Source organism: Crinia signifera, chromosome 6, assembly GCF_055691185.1.
Source record: "Crinia signifera chromosome 6, ASM5569118v1, whole genome shotgun sequence".
NCBI classification, from domain to species: Eukaryota; Metazoa; Chordata; class Amphibia; order Anura; family Myobatrachidae; genus Crinia; species Crinia signifera.
Window position 1 is genome coordinate 169,867,615 of NC_139222.1, and position 22,260 is coordinate 169,889,874.

The 22,260-nt window shown below is 40.9% G+C and overlaps 1 protein-coding gene and 1 long non-coding RNA gene across 4 annotated transcripts in view; both read left to right on the forward strand.

The window, feature by feature from the left end:
* Positions 1–22,260, forward strand: part of LOC146008613 (medium-chain acyl-CoA ligase ACSF2, mitochondrial-like) — a 144,263-nt gene that overhangs the window by 76,302 nt on the left and 45,701 nt on the right. The window contains exons 6-8 of the mRNA XM_083148087.1: positions 12,141–12,303; positions 15,307–15,405; positions 17,248–17,396. Of these exons, the coding sequence (XP_083004213.1) occupies positions 12,141–12,303; positions 15,307–15,405; positions 17,248–17,396 (411 nt within the window). The remainder of the gene's footprint in view (positions 1–12,140; positions 12,304–15,306; positions 15,406–17,247; positions 17,397–22,260) is intronic.
* Positions 1,090–7,463, forward strand: LOC146008614 (uncharacterized). 3 transcript variants are annotated; one of them, XR_014444539.1, is made up of 6 exons: positions 1,090–2,825; positions 2,924–3,011; positions 3,193–3,259; positions 4,435–4,583; positions 6,148–6,285; positions 7,290–7,463. It is a non-coding gene; the product is annotated as an uncharacterized LOC146008614 (long non-coding RNA). The 3 variants fall into 3 exon arrangements; XR_014444540.1 differs by having other exon boundaries at positions 1,090–2,580; positions 2,665–2,825; positions 6,148–7,463; XR_014444538.1 differs by having other exon boundaries at positions 6,148–7,463.

Sequence of the window (22,260 nt, forward strand, 5' to 3'; positions counted from 1 at the left end):
GTCCCTTAGTGAGATTTTTGTAAGATTTATGTAGAGATTCAAAAAGTCCTAGAAATAGGTCTGTCCCACTTATAAGCTGGTTAGTTAGGAACAAATGCAATACGTCCCATATGCACAGTCCAGTTGTGGTGAGAAGATATAGGAACCCACAGGGTTAATCAGCCAAGGAATGGTGAAAATAAAGGCAGACAGTTGGAACTGGAAATGTATGGCTCAATGCGTTTCCCCCGGATGTTATACTCTGGCTTCCTCAAGAGCAAATGTGAAAATCTTTTTTGAAATTTCTACAAAAATCTTACAAAAATCTCACAGAGGGGTAGATTTATTAAGCTTGGAGAAGTGATAAAGGGGGGAATTTACTAAAGGAAATTTGAAAAAAATAGGTTTATTTGTATCTAGAAATACACTTATTTTGGACATTTAGGGGGATATTCAATGTCTGTCGAGTTTTGTGAAATCGCGAGTTTTTATGTTTTCTCGCCTAGAAACGTTAGGTTTCTCGTCCTCGATAATTCAATCTGCTTTTTATCACGTTTTTTTTACTGTCCCGTTTTTTATATTTTTTCGATCTGGTCGACTGTCGAGGGCACAAAAGCTCGCATTATCGAGCATTTTGTCCACACATTTTCCTCGACTTTTATCGTAACCTATGCAATCTTTTCTGTGTTTGGTTTTCTCGACGACATTTTCAACAGTTCTCGTCTTGCAAGTCTCGCCAGGCTTGTGTGGCGTGATTGTAATATTATGTATTAATTTTGTTCCCTATAACAGATTAGTGATATATACCTATATGTAATAGTCTACTATTGTTATCTATTTTGTGAACTACTTGTTAACAGTGTGTAAAATCATTTTAGGAAGGGGTCATAACTTTATTCTTGCTGGCTGATTACTGACAATCTTGGTTGCAATTTTTGCAATGTAGTGAAAGGTGACCTTCAATTTCTATGAAGAAGGACTGTTTGATTTAAATAATGCAGAGTGCATTCGAATTACTGAAATCTCATTGTAATGTCTATATGCCCTAACTCAAACTCCACAGTATATTACAATCTAGTGATAAGTCTTTTGCTGTGTTTTGGTGCTTTATGATGTTAATCTCCTGTGAATGATCATTATGAATGCTATGTGGATCCATCTACATGGTGTTGATTAAGTTCCCAGCATGCTTGGATACTTTGCACCTGCACCTGCTTATTTAACCCACAATCCATCATGCTTACCTCACTGCTCTCACTCCTCTGTTCTGAGACTGTAGGGAGCACACAGCATAAGCAGTCTGCTGTTTTGGAAGCGTTTTTTTTTAGGTCAATTTGCGGTTTCCTCACATACCTTATTTTTTAAACATAGACTACAATAATGGAGCCCTTCTCTGATGTAATACTCACATTTCTGGTGAGGCTTTTGCAGGCAAGGGTTAGGGGACATGGAAACCAGGATTCCTCTGCAACATCTAATACTCAGAGATTGGCTGCATTGGGTGAGTCTGTGCGGGTGTCAATTCCACGTCCACGCCAATATAGAATTAGGCGTGAACTGGACTCTCTCTCAGAGGCTGAAGTGATAGCAAGCTATCGCTTATCCTCTCGGGCAATCTATTCACTGTATCAGCAGATGGAAGCAGACCTGGAGCCTCGGGTACGGTCAAACCATGCAATTTCTGGCCTACAGAAATTGCTGGGTACATTGCATTTTTTGGCTTCGGGTACATTCCAGCCCACTTTGTCTCAGACCTGCGGTTTTTCACAGGCCACTCTGTCAAGGAGTATAACCCAGGTCCTTAAATGCTTCCGTAAATTAACGACCCAGTACATCCATTTTCCTGCTACAGACAGTGAATGGCGAGAGTTAAAATTTGGCTTTTTCCAAAAATGGCAGTTCCCCAATGTTCTGGGAGCGATTGACTGCACACATATACACATCACGCCACCCAGGGAATCGGAAGAATGTTTTCGTAACCGAAAACACTTCCATTCCTTGAATGTGCAGGTGGTTTGTGATAGTGACATGAAAATAATAGATTTTGTAGTGGGTTTTCCTGGGTCGACCCACGACTCCTTCATCCTGAGTCAGTCATCTATATTCCAGGATTTTGAAAGTGGCAATTTTACAGATGGCTGGCTGTTAGGTAAGTGTGTTTCCATATCCATCTTGCTAAGATAAAGTCATAAAACCAATTAAAGATTTTGTGAGTTGTAATTTGTCCCTTTAAAGGTGATGCGGGATACCCAAATAAGTCCTGGTTGCTGACCCCCTTGCCTAATCCCATAAGTGTTGCAGAGAAGAAATACCAGGCGGCCCATATAGCATCAAGGCGTGTAATTGAGCGAACCTTTGGTGCACTTAAAAGCCGCTTTAGATGTTTAGATATCTCCGGCGGGGCGCTTTTATATTCACCGGAAAAGGTTTGCAGCATATTTAATGCTTGCTGTATATTGCATAATATTTGTGTGGCAAACCATTTTCCGGTAAATATAGATGCAGATATTAATCTGCATGGGGACATTTTCTCTACATTACCTGTGGGCATGGATGAACGAGTCGAAAGTAGAAGCCATGTCATCCGGACCTTTTTCTCTTGTAAGTAACTTTTGCACCAGAAAGATATCTTGCTATTGCTAAAAATACGTAATATTGATTGTTATATTTTGCATGTATTTACAGAGTCTGTTTGGATTGCGTTCTCTTTTGCATGAAATTAATGCAAAAGGAGTTGTTTATGAGTTATGAAGTTGTGACGTTTACCATAATATTTTATGAAGTTGATCCTGTAATTGATTACATGGCAAGTTTATGCAAAAAACAATATCCGGCCTAAGCACAGGGTAAGTGTTTATCTGTCAGTGTGGAGAACGTATTTATGTGTGAATATGCCTCTTTTTAAATATTAACGTGTGTTTTTGTTGTTTGTTGTTTTTTTCAGGTTGGTCTTCTCTATGTGTGTATTTATGATGTGTCCAATCGTGTTAATTTCTTGATTAAGGACAGTTCCCCTACTCCAATGTTGTGTGGTAAGTATGGTAGGCTATACAATTTGTGGCCCCTGCTGTACTTTTTCCCAACATAATGTTGTAACCACAAATATATATGTGACTGTAATGGGTATTTTTTGGTAAAGGTGTAATCAGTCTAATGTAAAGGTTTTGTTTTGTTTTTTGCCCACACTCTGGACTCCTTCTTTGGGACACAAAGTGAACTATAACACAACATCAACTGCCAACAACTTTGTTTCATAGGAAATGCGTTACTGAAAATACAGGTAAGTTTAACTAGTATGAACTACTAATAAACACAATGTTGGGACTTTTTTTATAATTTAAACACATGTGTTTTTCTTTTTTGTACAAAATGACAAATGTTAAAGTAATATTGTTTATTAGTGCAATGACATTGTTTAGAAAGATATGCCAAGATAATGTTAGCAAGACAATTGTCAAAGTATATCAGCATAAACATATTACTCCGTATTTGCTCATAGAATCTCAGTTATAACCAAAAAATTCGCCCTGAACCAGCATTGGCAAATCTCCTGTACACCCAATTGCATGTAATGTGATTGAGGATGACATTCTATAGTGAACATTGGTATTGTTGACAGGAAGTATTGAAAATAACATTTTCTTCTTTTACAAAGGTCATTCTCTAGACCAAAAACTACAATGACGTATGCAGATCAATGTAAAGCAGTGACGAGCGTATGGCCCGTCAGAGGTCAAAACATGTCAAGGACACGAAGCTGTGGGCTCCCACAGTTTCTCAGCAATGAAGTTGTTAACTAATCAGCCTTGGTGTCTTGCTACGCTCTGCACTACTTTCTATTAATCAACATTTGAATTGCTCTAGTAGTCCAATGTCATGGTCTTTGTTATCATAATACATTTTACCATTGTTGGCTGTTGTCAAAATGGGGCCAATGCCTCAATTGCATTGGATGCAATTGTGTTGACAGTGGATGTTTAAATCACATCTAGTAAGAATAAAGTAATCTGAATCTTCAAAGCCATACAGGCTTATTCATAACGCATGCACATAACGTGGCAATTGCAATACTAACTTATTTTTAAGTGTCATTTGCAAACCTCATAACACAACATTGATTCCTTTCAACTTTGATAATGTGTTTGAGTTTGCAAAACATGTTTGTTAATGATGAACAAAACGGATTTCTCTTTTCCATCGACTAGAAGTGGGAACTTTCACAAAGGTCAAAAATAAACAAAATGTCGAAGGAAGTATAACATCTCCATTGTTGCCAGATGATTTCTGCCTGGTTGAAATGGGAAATAATTAAATGTCATGAATTAAATAGTACATAATTCCATGGACCATACAAACTGTAGTTATGCGACAAAAATATTAGGGCAATAAGGGGAAAAAACTCCTAGAGAACCTAAGCAATTACAATGTGTAACAAAAGTCACCTTCGATTTTCAGTTCCTGTTTTGCATGGGTTTGCCAAATCAAATTGGATTTTTATCTTTTGGCTTATGTGAATGAATTTGAAATCTTGTATATATATATATAGAGAGAGATATATATATCTATTTGAACATACTCCTAAGTTTGGATATACTTGTAATTTGGTAAGTAAAAATTTTTTTATTTTTATTAGTTGTAGAGTTGTGGTTTAAGGCGACAATGTAGTTGCTGTTAGCACATGTGGCCATCTTCCCAAAATTGTTAGATTCTAAAAAATATCATATGTAATGGTTCTATAAGGTGTATTATATGCCCTGTTTCCTGCTGTTTTTAATGCTATTGCCCTTTAATTGCTGGCCAGTTAAATAAGACATGAGATAATGAGTAATGGAATGCATAGGTGTGTTTGAAACACATTTTTTATGTAAATAAATTTTTTTGGGGGGAAATGTTTGAGCCTCATAGAGTATGTCCGTTATCACTATGCTGAACTCTGTAAAGCCCCATACATATATTGTAGGTAATTTAACCACCTTTGCCAATGTATAATGTAGACCAATTATTCAAAATAAATATGTGTCAAGATAACTTACTAATCAAGAACTTCATCTTCATCTCGATCCTGTTCTGCATTCTCCAAATTCACTTCCATTGTTTGAAGACCTGTATGTGATTGATTTGCTGCATAAGTTGTGACGCTTTTTTTCGGCCCTTCATGTCTTTCTGCAACTGTATACCTTCTCATTGGTGGAGTGAATGGTCTGCGTAGTGTAGCAGGAAATAATAGATTTTCAGACGTTCGGATGGGTGACACATTTGCATCGGTATCAGTGGTGTTTGGATTATAGATGTGTTTTAAGGATTCTGCAAGTTGCTTTTGTGCGTTGGCTGCCTCTTGTTGAATGTGTAATAGCATTTGAAGTGCTGCATATATGGCGCCACAATTGTGACTTAATTTGGTTAATTCCACATAAATATTATTGTGGATTTGTGTTGTTAGCATGTGTTCCTTACTAATTGTTTTGAAATGTGTTTCAAGATCTGTTTGGTGGACAAAGTTTCCCAGTGTTTGCCCTAATACTTTCATAGTGTCATCCATTGACATTAATCTTTCGCTAAGCATTTCTCTAAATTCGTCTTGACCACTTTGAACTTTTGCCACAACTTTGCTCAAATCCTCTAAATCGCATGAGGTCTTCAGAGTAGAATCCGTTATAGTTAGATCAACTTGATCTTCTTGACCTAGTGCAGTTAATCAAAAGAATAGGAGTAATTAGGGCAATATTCATTATTATGCATTGAAAATATTGAAGTTGGAAAGTAAATATAAGTAAAAGGTTAGAGATTACCAATGAAGGACAACTTTTAGTTGAAAGGGCACCAAGGTTGTGAACGTAAACACATACCCAACATGTGCATTTAATTAGACTACGATATTTGTGACAATATTTGGTGCTTACTTATTAACGTAATCAAGTATTACCTAAAGGACTACTTGTTAACAGATTAGAGTTATTTTTCTTAGCTCTACAATTATGTTTGCGACCAGGTTCCAGATTGTATATGTCAGTATTAGATTTGTTCTTGTTTGAAATTCCTATAAAACAAAAACTTGTTACTATATACATTACTTACTACACAATATAAATATTAGTACAAACTAGGAACAAATGTCACCTTGCACGGAAGATTGTTTGGTTTCAGATGTGTTTGTTGTTTTTGACACAGAAGTGGAGGATACTTTTGATTTGGCCAATGTGGAGTCACAGATGCTGCTTTCAAATCCGTAAAAAGTATGTTCCGTAATTGTACTTTCGTTAAATACACTTGGAATTCCAGAAAAACCTTCCGCAGGACTGGCAGGTGGTATGTCTTCTTAGATTTCCACAGTTTCCTTTGGTTGCAGTTTGTTGCTAGAACTTTTTTTCAAAGCCAGCTCTATAAAGTGGAACAAATAACAAGGATATGTCATACTTTCATACAACATTGTTTATACATATAGGACCCAAAAACATTACACTGAAAACGTCCCAGGTTACATGGAACTGGCTAACAATACATTATTGTGTTGTGGAATTTGCAAATTTAAGAAATGGTGGAAAATGCACATGATATGTGCAACAATATATAATGTTAGAAATTATTAGAAGTTACCCTTTGCGGCCCTTTTTTTAGTATGATGTTTAAGTTCTGCTACTAGGTCAGATTCGGAAATTCTGCCCTTACAGAGACTTCTGGAATCCAAAACACCCTTGACTCCCTCCACCATAATTGGATTTATTCTCCTTTTTAAGATCTCCTCCCAAAGTTTCCATTTGAACTTGATCTCTGGGCCTCCGCCGGTTTTCATACCCAACATTTTGTAGTGGGCCATTTTTTTTTTGGTCTGACGCCGACAATCACTGTAACGCTTCATGCACGTTCTGGGTGTTCTGCGATTCCCAGCTATTGCTGTCACTCTAGAGGCAATATCTTCCCAGATTTTTCGTTTGGCCCATGCAGCTGTCATTGTGGATCTCGGCCCATAAAGAACGTCATAGTGTCTCTCAACTTCTTCTACTAATGCCATGTTTTCAGACTCACTATAACGCACTCCCTTTTCTTTTTTGCATGTATCGTCTGAATCATTATCCTCTTCATTAGATTTTTCACTATTTGCATCATCTACACATATTTGCCTCTGTTGAGAATGACTGGTAACAGAAGATTTGGCTTTCTGTCTCCGAATCTAAAAAAAGGACAAATTACAATAAATACCTTGACAATGCCGTCCCATATGTGTTTGATTAGGATAGGTTAATGAATGTGCTTGCCACAAAGATACCTTTTTCTTTTTTCTTTTTTTCATATAAATGCTTTTTCCATTGCAGATATTCTGCGCTTTGAAGCCAATCATCATCGGAATCTAGGGATTCATCACTGGATGGTGTAGCTGGTTTCTTACATCTTTTTAGAGTCTACAATGAATTTGAAAAGATATCGTTGGCATGTTGCATTGTTAATTGTATTTTGTCCGAAATGCTAAATAAATATGTCCAAAATCACCTTTTTAGCATTGTCTCGATTTGTACCATGGCTTGTCCCCACAAATACATCAGACTCTGAGGGCTCATCATCATCAGATTGTGTCACAATATTGATTGATTCCTTCACAAATGGCACATAGCACCAAAAAGAAAACAAAAAAAAGGTCACTTCATTTAATAAGTTACAGAAAAGCCTGGCGTACAATGTTGGAATGCAAGGTTTGTAATAAACTTTAAATAAGTTAGTCCCTGACCCATAAATACCACTTCCAAAAAAATATGCTTACCATTTGCCCACAATCCTCCAATATTTCTTGCCGCATTCCCATATCAATGTCTGGCAAACCATCACTCATGGAGGAATTAGAATCTTCCTGATGTTTTGTCTGAGTGGACTTTGACATATCTGTATGTAAAACAAATAATTCAACCACAATTTTGCACTGCTCCACTAACTACCCGTAAATGGGCAAGATACATCCTAAACACTATAGGGGATGTACGAAAAGGATGATCAGAGAAAGGGGTGTTCGGGATGCTTGGCTGCAGGTCCTATTCACACCTTTAGATGTGTGTCCTTATTAGTAAACATTTGTTAAAAAGGGCTGGCCTACAAAGAATTTAACTATTTCTAACTCCAAAAAATACACTTTGGTAGCATGAGCAATGGGTTATAACACAAAGCCCATATAATTAATGAAAGAATGCATGGGATGATGATGGTTTCATTGGTGATATGTGTTGCTGGGCCTGTTTTATATGTTTTTCTAGAGGGGTGCTGGCGATGGGCCGGGTAGACATAACAGCAATAAAAAGCTGATCACCCTACTAGAAAAGCATAGAAAACAGGGCCAGCTACACATATCATCAATACAAGCCTGATCATGGCACTTAATTACTTATACCGCTAGAAACCCATAGATAACAGGGACAGCTAGACATAACAGTGCAAAACACATGATCATCCCACCAAAAAAAAACCACAATCACAATCATCCCACTGGAAACATATAGGAAAAAGGAAAGGCTAGACATATGTGGGCAAAAAAAACGGATCATCCCATGATAAACCAAAAAACACCATCATCCCAGTGGAAACAATTGACCAATGTAAGTACATATGGATATTACAATATATAATAACTATGGGATAAATCACCCTTTACACAAATGTGAGAATTCACTTTGGTTGTGTTACTGACAAATTTTGGTTACATCTATTTTAATTTACCAGGGATAAATCTATAAAGCTGTAACAATTGAGACATCGTGTGCTGGAGGGGATCTGCAGATAATCAGCCTGATCAGCCCTTTTGGAGATAATCCTTTTAATACATCCCTCACTATAAAAATGCATATAAATATAGAGCATGGGCAAGGAGCAATACTCTGCAGAGCATGGACTGGCCCCTGCAGCGCAATACACCCACAGCTGAGAAGGAAACCTTTGAAAAAAGCCTGCATTGAGAGTGCACAGCCAGCAAGCCCCAACACAACCCCTCACCATCCATGAAAGCTGCCATGAACAGTTGCAATGCTCTGCACGCGCACAGTGTGCCCCATGGCTGCAGACCATGACCAGCACCATAGTTTATCACTGCAAATATTCCGCACACCCTACACACCATAACATAGCCAACAACAATTAGACTAGTCAAGCACAACAATGAGTTATATAGTTATGAAGAATGCCAATCTGGTGTTGTTAACAAACAAATGACAAACACAATGACACAATACACATTCAAACATCTGCACCACCGACATACATGCTACAGATTAATTAACACTTACCTAACGCTTCCTCCGCAGCAAAAGGAAAGCAATATTTCTGCTACACCCACGGACAGCATACACTTCCTCCTCAAACTCGCTCGCTCACACGTGGCGAGCAGCACAGGGACTTATATAGAAGATGTCGAGGCGGGAAACGGGAAAAAGTGACGCCCACAACTCGCAACATTGTTACAACCTCGACGGGAGTGGTCTCGCTTGATTGGCACATTGAATACCCGAGATCTCGCTTCGTCGAGCTAATATAAACTGGCGAGCAAAACGAAAAAGTCAAATACTCGCCGAGGAAAATAAAATCGACACAGATTGAATATCCCCCTTACTATCCCGAAAATACGGCAATTCGTAGTCGTATTGATGTAGAAAAAGGGTGTTAACACTTTGCGCTAATGGTGTAATTATTGCTCTGGTAGATATTGGTGAACAATATGAAAACTGGACACACCTCTGAATTTAGCATATAATATTTATTTAGTACAAAATAAAAGAAAAGGTAAAAAAGGACAATAAAATAAGCAAATTGAGCTTATAATTATAATAAAACATGCAGTAAATAGCTGAATGTATTGCACAGATTTTTGGAAGCTATATGTAGCTATATGTATTGTCCTTTTTTACCTTATTTTTTTATTTTGTACTAAATAAATATTATATGCTAAATTCAGAGGTGTGTCCAGTTTTCATATTGTTCACCAATATCTACCAGAGCAATAATTACACCATTAGCGCAAAGTGTTAACACCCTTTTTCTACATTTCTACTTTTGAGTTTAGTCAAACTCATTTAACACCTGCAGCAATTGGTGTTTATATATATTTAAACTACAATTACATAAATATCACAAACGATTATTTTAGCGCCGGAATTTGCAGGTCTGTGCTTGGCAATTAGCCACTCACCCCTGACAATACCCTTTTCTCTGTAGTCGTATTGATAGCACATCAATACGACTACGAATTGCCGTATTTTCGGGATAGTAAATGTCAAAAATAAGTGTATTTCTGGATACAAATACACCTATTTTTTTACAAATTTCCTTTAGTAAATTTCCCCCAAAGTGACTGGTTTTTATCACCGGACAATCTGCTCCTATCTGTCATTTTTCAAACCAAGCCTATAACTTCACAGTAAGGAGCTTATTGACCGGTGATAAAAACCAGACACTTTGGGGGAAATTTACTAAAGGAAATAAAAAAAAAAAAATAGGTGTATTTGTATCCAGAAATACACTTATTTTTTACATTTACTATTCCGAAACTACGGCAATTCGTATTCGTATTGATGTGCTATCAATACGAATTGCCGTATTTTCGGGATAGTAAATGTCAAAAATAAGTTTATTTCTGGATACAAATACACCTATTTTTTACAAATTTCCTTTAGTAAATTTCCCCCTTCATCATTTCACTGAGTTTAATAAATCTGCCCCTAAGGGACTTGTGGGGAGATACGTTCTACAAATGTGGGAGTTCTAACATCATTTCCCAAAATCCCATCAGCTATTACATCTTCAAGGATTGGTAATATACATTCAAGCATTTACAGTTGGAAACTATCTTAATTATACCTCAATATGCAGCAAACATATTTTTAGTTTTTAGTTTAATGTGGAATCAGAATGCATTTGTAATTCTTAATGATTTTACTGTGTTATAGTTGTATATTTTTTCTTTTTACATATTAAAATATTTTAGATTTCTTTGAACTGTCTTGTAATAAATCTGCCAGCGCTGGCACATTTCTTCTTTTTTGCCCGCCTTGCGAATGGTTGGTTGGCGCCACCCATTCGCAAGCGCAATTCGCGCGCAGGGCATGTGAATGAATGTTTCACAGTAAAATCGTTTAGCAGGCCAGGGGGAACCTTCCACATCTTTCGATGGTTGCCGCATGGATGAGGAAGGTACACGCATATGTAAGGTTGCTCTAAGCAGAAATGCGCAGGTGTACTAACAAAACATCGGTCCCCGTACAAACGCAGGCAAAACTGCGAACAGACCAGAATAAGGCCCAAAATGTCTTCCCCCTTACAGCAGAAACTTTTTGCATCCTCAAAAACGGTCTGCTGTTAGGGGCAGCCATTTTATGAGGGTCATTTTCATTAGCAGGAGCCAGCCAGGAGGTGCACCGGGACCGCAGACAAATGGATCTGTGGGTTCCGGACACAGACCCGGCAGCAAGCAGCGGGGTAAGGCGCGGGGGGGGGGGGGGGGAGGGGGGATGGGATGTTGCTTATAGCAAAAGTCCATATTCTGCTGCACACACCTCCCAGGAAAATTATAACCCACAGGTTAGTTTGCACAAACATCAGCCTTAAATGAGGAACCAAAAAGATTTATTTTCTCCCAGTTTGTTTAATCCTTATGGTTTAATCATTGCTAATACCTATGCCATTCATTTCCCACGGCATATAAAATACTGTACTATGTAACAATTGTTGGCGTATTTGCTTTTAAAAAAAAATCTAATAGGCCATGATTTGTGGGCAACGGCACAATTTTGTCCAGATACTGTAGGCACTAGTTGTAAAGTAACACAAAATCAGATTGTCTCCTGGCTATCTCATCAATATTGCGCTTTTACATGCTAACACCAGTTTATTACATTTGGGTCATGGTCTAATTTTCCTAAGAGTAAAGCGCTTACTTATCTTGGTCTTTTTTTACCCTGTGTTCAATGGAAGGTTATGGAATGGAAGATTAGTATGTCAAATGCTTTAACTATTCTTATAGTAGGTTGATCAAACACGAGATGGACCATGTATGCTTCACGGTGTATCTACTGTCTTCTGTAGAAACTGCCATGATTACAGTTGAAGCATTTGTCATAGTAAACTCTAGTTTTAATACATTGCCGTAAAGAGTAGTGATATTTGATATGTGTTTCCTACCTCCGGTTTGACAGACTCCCAGACCTACGCATTGTGATAACCTTGGACAAGAAGTATCCAGGTGCTTTTGAGTTTCAGGAAGTGATGGATGCTGGAAGCTCTCAGTTTGTGAATCAGCTGCATGATTTACAGAAGACATTGTCCTGTGATGATCCCATTAATATTCAGTTTACTTCTGTAAGTTCAACTACAGTCAATAACAACAGCTGCATCATATTCTGTCCTGATCCACATTTTCTTATGTGGCAATACCAAAAATGGGGGAAAGGGGTGGGTGGGTTGTAAGAGATAAAGTGGAGAGTGATAAAGTACCAACTAGTCAGCTTCTAACTAAAAAATGACAGTTAGCAGCTTACTGGTCGGTACTTTGAGGTAAATGTAGAAAGAATCGACGTGAGGGAGAAGTGGTATCAGTGCTCGTTATGTGCAATTATGATGCACATCTCCCTGGGGAGATGTACTAAGCCTTGAAAAGTGATAAAATGGAGAGTGAAAAATGACAGGTAGGAGCTGATTGGTTGGTGGATTATCAAACACAACCTGTGACATGACAGTTAGGAGATGATTGGCTGGTGATTTATCACTTTTCATGCTTAGTACATCTGGCCCACTGTCATTAAGGCTGGCGCTATCTTTAAGCTCCCAATGTGCCAGCCCCTGCATCTATTTTTAACAGCAAAAGTAGGGTGGCCAATTCCAGTATCGGGACCGGCTCTGCTGAGTTCAGCTGAGAGCGTCCCTGGAGACCGATACATTTTGTCAAACTGTGACCCTGTTGTAAATTAGGCTAAAGTACACGCTATAGCACATATCTATGATTACTGGTATTATACAGTATACAGCTGTGCCCGGGATGCGATCATTTGGTCTGCAGTATGATGGTCGACAGTCATAAGGTCGACACCATTATGTCAACATGGGAAAAGGTCGACATGGTTCTAGGTCGAAAAGTCATGGAAGCGCTAGTTATTTGCTATTCACTACAGGGACCCTGCCGGCCGCAGCCAGCTTTTATACACATGACGGCGCCGCAGGTACCCCTACGGCACGGACAACCCTGACCGCCCCAGCACTGCAGGGACGCCGGGGCAGCAATTTTTTATACAGGTACCACCCCCCCCGCCCCCTCCCTCCCCCCGGCACCGGGGCGCCCCCACCCCGACTTGCCTGGGGCGCTCCGGTGCCTTGCACCGGCCCTGTGTACAGCTGTGCCCGGGATGCGATCATTTGGTCTACAGTATGATGGTCGATAGTCATAAGGTCGAGACCATTATGTCAACATGGGAAAAGGTCGACATGGGAAAAGGTCGAAAAGTCATTAGTTGGACAGGTTGCTAGTTTGACAGGTCATTAGTTAGACAGTGTCTAGGTGGACAGTGAAAAGGTCGACATGGGGTTTTTCACTGTTTTTTGAGCCGACATGTGCCGACAGGCAGTCTTTCTTGCCCTACCATCCACTAGGACATAGTGGGAGAATAAAATAGTGTGCCCGAGGCATAGCGAGCTCAGCAAGGGATGCGAGGGGATGCGGTGCACTTTAAACTGTGTCCATGTTGACTGAGTTGACATCCAGGTAAAAAAAACCTGTGAAAAACCCCATGTCGACCTTTTGACTGTCGACCTAGACATTGTCGAACTAATGACCTTTCTACCTATAACCATGTCGACCTTTTCCTGTGTCGACCTAGACCCATGTCGACCTAATGACTGTCGACCATCGAGCTGTAGACCAAATGATCCCAACCCCTGTGCCCTCCCCTTATACAGCCAGTGGGATACTGAATGGGAAATTTCTCATGTAAACCGAAAGGATCGCTTCAAATTGTGGAAGATCAGACTTTCCGGACACCATAAAAACCTTATCACCCAGGTCACCAACAGCAACTTTCTAAAGCCCCGTACACACGGGGGAGATATATTGCTCAGCCATATATTGCTAGCAATATATGGCTGAGCAATATATTGCTCAGTTTCTCCTTTTCATCAGCAACCAGAGATGGTCGCTGATGAAAGGGAACCTCTGCCGGCGGTGCCGCAGAGGTAATCAGCTGGTCGCAGGAGCAAGTGATTAGAACGGGGCTGAAAACAGGAGCGCGCATCCGGCGATTTATCGCCGTGGCACACTTCCATCACTGGCAATATGGTCGCCTGCGACCATATTGCCAGCGATTTCAACCCCTATCGCCCCCGTGTGTACACAGCTTAAATTAATAGATATATGGTCCAAATATCAAATAGTACCTTTTTGTGACGCAAAGAGCATAAAGTGTATTTGTGAACAACATTGTAATATTGTATTGGTACAAAAGTGAATACTAAATAGATAGTGTATATTGGAGATAAAAGCATTCCATCAGAAGATAACTTAGTAGAATTACATTAAATGTGTTTTAGGCTATAATTTATTTTGTAATTAACTGCATATTTGTTTAACTGAAATTTGACATCTGAAAAGGAACAAGCAACCTGGTCTTGCAGTCCTGGATGGGAGTAAAATCTATAACAATTGTTGGTCATTGAGTGGTAGTATGACTATGTACTGGCCTCCCTTGTGAGAAGAAGGAAGAACAAACCAGGGGGTGTTTGATCCGCTTCCACCAAAAACACAACACCGACCCTATTTGCATAGGTCTCTGAATCATCAGCATGAAAACAAATGTAAGGTTCACATATGTGTATTAGGAAAGCGATCACAGACATTTGGGCTTATTTTAAATAAGTTCTTGCTGAGATCATGCTTGTAGCGTTTTGGATCCTTCAGGGTCCTTATTTAGTTAGTGTGGAATGGAGCAAATACAGCATTATACTTAAACGTAAGGTCTTCTCAGGTTCCATGAAAATCATAACCATGTTTGTGTATTTTCTTCTCATTATAGTATCTCATGCTGTATATCTCATATGTGACTAACACCATACCTCCCAACATGACCCATTCCATGAGGGACACAACACTTGGGCTTCTGTCATAATTTATGATTGCTGTCCCCTGTGTTGAACTAGGTAATGGATAGGCAAGGTGTTTCACCACAGGTGATTGAGATCATAGATTCAGAGGGAAGTCCAGGAGCAGAGCATTCTGTCCCTCCTGGAAAATGTGTCATGTTGAGAGGTATGTAACACCCACTTTCCTAATCTTCCTTTTAGTTAGTAACACTCATTCCGTACTCTGCTCTGTCTTAGGGCACAACTGGATATCCCAAAGGAGCGACTCTGAGCCATCACAACATTGTAAACAATGCGCGGCAGATTGGTATGAGATTTGGCTATAACTGGCAGAAGGTGAGAGACTTATATGGTACTTGTATACCTTCACGGCTCCCATCGCATGCCAAATGTAGTGGCATGCGATGGCATGCGATGCGATTTTTCCAGGGTTTTTATGCATTTGTTGTAAAAATCACATGCCATTGCATCGCATGCCATGCGATGCGATGGCATGCAATTTTGATCACAAATGCATCCAAATGCATTTAAATTAGTAGCAAACATGTTAAATGCAGCCAAAATGTATTTTTTCACACTGTACCACCCCCACTATCAACGCCAACCCGAAGCGTGGCGAGCGCAGCGAGCCCGCGAGGGGCGGTTGTACGCGTCCTACGACCTTTTCATACCCCCACTATCCACGTCGGCGTGTAGTTGAGAATAGAAAGTGTGGCGAGCGCACGCGGATACCTTCACAGGTCGTAGGACGCGTACCGCCGCCCCTCGCGGGCTCGCTGCGCTCGCCACGCTTCAGGTTGGCGTTCATAGTGGGGGTGGTACAGTAACAAATGCCCTTTGGGGTGTATTTAACATGATTTTAACACATGTCAATGATTTCTGTGAAAAATGGCATCGCATCGCATCATATCGCATGCAATTTTTTTCCTATACGATGCCCATCGTGGGAGCCGTGATACTACACAAGTACCGACAATACACTTACAATGCATACCTCCCAGCTTTCAGCTATTAAAGATCGGGATACCAGCGCTCGTTCCAAAGGGGGCGTGACATCATGCAAAAGGACAAGTTTTTTGTATATGTCTGCAATTGTGAAGCCACGCCCTGTTTTACCGGCATGGCCAGCGCTCTGAGAGGTCCTGTCCATGACTCCCCCTCTGTCTCCTATGAATAGACACTGTGCACACGCGTCTTTTCACTGCTGTGACAGGGACTACCAACTGCCCACCTTCCCTGGGCCACGGGACACTGCTGCCATCCCTGGGTGGGACGAGGGACAGTCACAAAAAATCATGACTGTACCGCAGAAATAAGGACAGTTGGGAGGTATGCACTTGGGATGGATACAATGTCATTGTATGAAGTGGAGCAATTCTTTTTTTTGCCTGCCACAGTGCATGCGTCTAAGTTGCACTGCACATGTGCTGCGGTAGTCTGGTGAATGCAGAGAGGATTTATTCACAAAGTGATTAGCAGAAAGGGGCCATTTGTAGGTAGTAATTGGGGACTGGCATCTCAAGCACAGGTGTGCTACGACTTACTCAGGGCCATTTCACAGCTTCGTATAGGCAGTTACTATTGCTCTGGCGTCTCAGTCTATAGGGTTACTTGTACGGTTGAAGTTTGACCAATGTTCATCCATTGATTGTGTCTTTTGGCCTGATTTGGAGGTTTATGTTTACCCAATGGTGCCCTCAAGCTGCAGACTGATTGACAGGCTGCCGGCATTTGGGGGTGGGGATGGCAGAGCTGGCCAACTTCCCTGAAAACAGGGGAGTAACGCCTCATTTTTATGGGAGTGGCCAGGGTCTAAATCTCTGGATACAGATTTCCTGGCCTCTGTAGCATGAACAACCCTGCCATCCTGCATAACCTGTGGGTTACTCAGATGGCCGAAGTTAAAGCAAGTGACCTGATGCTGTGTCTTCGGCAGAAGAGGATCACCGAAACATGCAGGCCGCATCTCTGAATCAGGCCCTCTGTACACAATTCAAAGACGCATCAAGTGAACATTTCAATATAAATCCCGACGTTTGCTTATTTTCACACAACTACTGCATACAAAATTGCAGCTGCAACGGATTTGTGTATATTTCTGAATCGGGCCCCTAGTTTACATATGTGCACGTATTAGCTAATCACCATAATTGACTCTGTTCATTGTTACTTTTCAAGGGAGCCCGAATAGCTCTTCCAGTGCCCCTGTATCACTGCATGGGCTCCGTTCTGGGCAGTCTTGTGACAGCTGTCTATGGTCCCACACTGGTCTTGCCGTCTCCAACTTTTGAAGCCCGAGCTGTGCTGGAAGCCATTTCAGCAGAGAAGTACCGTAATTTATTTATTGTACTATTTGTGTTCCTCTTCCTATAACCATACCTCCCAACATGACCCTCTCCAGGAGGGACAGAATGCTCTGTTCCTGGACTTCCCTCCTAATGTATGATTACCAGCACCTGTGTTGAAACACCTTTCTTATCAATTAACCAGGTTCAACACAGGTGATGGCAATCATACATTCAGGGGGAAGTCCAGGAACAGAGCATTGTGTCCCTCCTGGAGAGGGTAATGTTGGGAGGTATGTATAACTTATGTCTGAGTGTTTGCTCTCAGTGGGCGGGATGTACTAAAGGGAAAATGCGGTAAAACTGAGGTTTTACCGCATTTTCCTATGTACCAATACCCATCCGCCCCGTCTTCGCCTGGCAGGGTATCGCCACCCTCTGGGTGGCGATACCCTATAGAAGCCTATGGGCTTCTATCGCCGTCCGCCGTCCACGCGCCCCCCCCCCCCTCCCTCCTTTGATCTCCTCCTCCCCCAGCAGGTGTCACAGCCGGGAGGACATCCGGCTGCAGGGGGGAGGAGGAGACGCAGGGGGACACTGACAGCCACCACACCCAATGCTAGCCGCATATGTTAGTACATATGCGGTAGCATCGCGGCGGCTGGCAGGCGAAGGGCGGCGATGTATATTAATACATCCCGCCCATTATCCTGTATCTATGTAATACAAAACTGTTGCTAATGTATATAGAAATTCCTGTAAAAAAAATCTGTGAGTAGTGATGTGACGCCAGCGATCATTAGAAAAACCTGTTATAAGAGATAATGCAGCACAGCGCGTTAGTATTGTGGATATTAGAGAAGACACTTTTATTCCAATGACCTACATAAAGGAATTCTTGTCTCTAGCTATAAAGGTGTGTACACACGGTGCAATTTGGTTGCTCAGCAATTTTGGCTTAATATATCTTAGCAATATATTGCTCAGCATCCAGATTGCTCAGTGTACAGTTTGCAACAGCAATTCTGTTGCTACCTAATTTTGACTAGAAATCACTGGTCGCTGGTGCCCAGTCCTACCTGACCCTCTGCTTCAGGGAGAAAATGCTCTGTTCCTGGACTTCCCTGGTAATGTATGATTACCATCACCTGTGGTGAGCTAGGTAATTGATAAGAAAGGTGTTCCACCACAGGTGATGGCAATCCTACATTACCAGGGAAGTCCAGGAACAGAGCATTTTCTCCCTGAAGGAGATGGTCAGGTAGGCAACACTGATATATTTGTCACCCCCAACAGGACCATCTTTAGGAGGGAAAAAATGCTCTAGGTCAGTGATTTTCAACCTTTTTACCTTGAGGCACACTAAATAAGATTTTAAAATAGCCAAGACACACCCTGAGATCCCACAGGGTAAAACACATTGGCCCTTCACAGAAAAAAGCCCCTGTATATAAAACAATCACACTGGTCCCTACAGGTAACAAAAATAAAATACACTGGCCCTTTAAATGAAAAAATTAGACTAGTAAACAACAGTTGAACTGGTGGTGGCTGTAAACTGGTTTGGGCATCTCTAGATCTGGCGGCACACTTGGAAGCAACTCAAGGCACAGAGAATCCTTTTTCTCTTCAACCATCCAACCTCAGGACCCTGTATCCGTTTTTATAAATAGCTCAAACAGAACCAGCAAATCTCCTGGGGTTTTAAAACACATATGTCAGAAACCTGGGGGAAGTATACCTGCCTTCCATTACTATACCAATTACCCCCTGCACAATGTATAATATATATATATATATATATATATATATATATATGAACATACAAGAAATAGGCGGCACTCCGAGGTCTTTGTAAAATAACTCTGTATTTGGATCAGGACACCAACGTTTCGAGGCTTACGCCTCTTTGTCAAGGTGAAGTAAAATAGTGAACAAATGTGTAGTACAGAAGCTTACCTTAAGTAAGGTGAGTGACACCGCCCCTCCTTCCATTCAGTCAGCGCGGGCTTCCCGTTCACAGCGGTGTCGCATAGCACCGGAACTGGCTGTATCTTCACGTCACTTCCTGGATACCACTTGAAACGCAAGCCGCATCTGCTGTATGTGACGTGAGACTCATATCCCCGTTGTGCTGGATGGTAGACACTTCCTGGTAGCGGGACAGACCGGCTGCTGGAAATGGAAGAGCGTTACAATATGAGTACAATGTATCAAAATCGTGCACAAAACAATGAGGACATGAATAAAAAATATCATGATTGGTGTAAACAACGTAATAAAGTACTCTATAGACTAATAAAATACAAACTAATGAATAAAGTATTAAAAGGTGGGAAAGAAAGCGGTTAAGGTAGCAATCATTATAGTACTGCATGTAAAGCTATATAAGCTACATTTAACTTATTGGGGTATTAAACACCCAGATGTACGGGGGTCATGAGAAACTAGTGACCCTGTATATGTCAGGGTCATATCTATGTGGCACAATGCTATGACGTGGACAATATCACAACAGTGTAGTAACCTGGGGGCTATATAACCTGCACCTAGGTCCAGGGTGCATGGTGCATATAATATGACTGTTCTGCAGTTCTATAAGAAAACTGAGAGGGGCAGCTTGTCATTAAGTCCCAATGGTTTTGTCGAATTTAATCGATGGATCCAGGTTGCCTCCAGTCTTAGCAGTTTGCCTTCTCTATCTCCTCGGCGTATGGATGCTGGTACATGGTCAATAGCCATGTGTTTTAAGTCTGTGAGTTTGTGGTGGGCTAAGGCGAAGTGCTTTGCAACCGGTAAATCCGTATCCTTGGAATTACCAGCTAGGGCTTTTTTGATGGATGACCGGTGGTTTGCCATGCGGTCCCTCATGGGCCTGTTTGTTTTGCCCACGTATATCAGTCCACATGGGCATACAATAGCATAAATAATATATGATGACATACAATTAAGAATGTAATTGATCTTGTAGTTCTTTCTTGTCATTGGATGTATGAACACCGGGCCTGTGATCATATCTGAGCACGTAGTGCATTTGACGCACTTGTAACATCCCTTGGTTTTAGTGAGGATGTTTATTTGTATCTCTGGTCTCTGGTGTTCAAAGCCTGTGACATCTGTGTGTACTATGACATCCTTAATATTGCGCCCCCTGGTATAACACAGCATCGGACGTTTCCTCTGAAAACAAGTTAATTGTTTATCCGTTTTGACAATCGGCCAGAGGGCCCGAGTTGCTCGGGGGAGTACTTTACTAGCAGGCGTCAGGCTGGTAACAAATGGCATTGGTTCATCATCTTTATTAGTAGCCACTTTTATGGACTTCGTCAATAGCATGGTTCTGTCCATATTCAACACCTCAGTTTTTTGGATTTGTAATTGTTCTAATGGATAGCCTCTTTCTACAAACTTTGTGATAAACGTGTCCAACACTTTCGGTAATAGGTCCGGCTGACTGGTAATTCTGGCTGCCCTCATCATTTGTGACTTGGCTAGCGATTTTTTTAGAGCCAATGGATGGAAACTGTTAGATTTCAATGTCGTGTTCCTGTCAGTAGGCTTGACATATATTTCCGTTTGTATGGAATTGTTAAAGATTTTGACCATAACATCAAGGAAATAATTATCGCTGGTAGATTGCTGGTATGTCAGTTTGATGGTTGAAGGTCTGGAGTTAATCTTGTTGATAAGTTCTTGTAATTCAAGTTCACTGCCGTCCCAAACCATGAACAGGTCATCTATATATCTATTGAAGATGAGGATTTTACTGGATGTTGCTGGATCTGAAAAAAACATCTCCTGTTCTTCTTGGAACATATAAATGTTCGCGAAAGATGGCGATATCGGGCTACCCATCGCGCACCCAGTCTTTTGGCGAAAGAACTTCCCGTCGAAGAGAAAATAGTTCTTTTTGAGTGTTAACTCCATCAATTTCATGAATAGCTCCAATTGGATGTCCTGCATGTTTTGTGACATCAAAAATGTTTTCATCACTGCTAGACCATGTTCCTGGGGGATGCTGGTATAAAGACTAGCCACATCCCTTGTGACTAGTCTGGCTCCGTCTGGTACCCATGTAAGGGCTGAAAGGGCATTCAGGAATGCAGTGGTATCCTTAATATGTGAGGGCTGTTGCATGATGATGGGTTGTACGATGGAATCTAAAAACTGTGAAATAGGATGATAAATGGAATCTGGTGCGCTGATGATGGGACGGCCGGGCGGATTGCAGAGGGACTTGTGGATTTTGGGGACCGTATAAAAGATGGGTACCTTCGGGGATTTTTGTGACAATGCCCCACATAACTTTGATGAAATTAAGCCTTCTTTAGATGCTTTAACCAGAATGTTATCAATCTCAGCTTTATACATGTCCGTGGGGTCACTGGATAATAATTCATATGTCGTTTTGTCCATAAGTTGTCTATATGCTTCTGCTTTGTATTCAGATAGATCTTGAATTATGAGGCCCCCGCCCTTATCTGCTGGCCTGAACGTTACATCTTTATATTTTCCCAACTGTTTGAGGGCTTGTTGTTGAGATCTGTTCAGGTTCTCATGGGTCGGATGGGGTGCTTGCACCCCATCCGACCCATGAGAACCTGAACAGATCTCAACAACAAGCCCTCAAACAGTTGGGAAAATATAAAGATGTAACGTTCAGGCCAGCAGATAAGGGCGGGGGCCTCATAATTCAAGATCTATCTGAATACAAAGCAGAAGCATATAGACAACTTATGGACAAAACGACATATGAATTATTATCCAGTGACCCCACGGACATGTATAAAGCTGAGATTGATAACATTCTGGTTAAAGCATCTAAAGAAGGCTTAATTTCATCAAAGTTATGTGGGGCATTGTCACAAAAATCCCCGAAGGTACCCATCTTTTATACGGTCCCCAA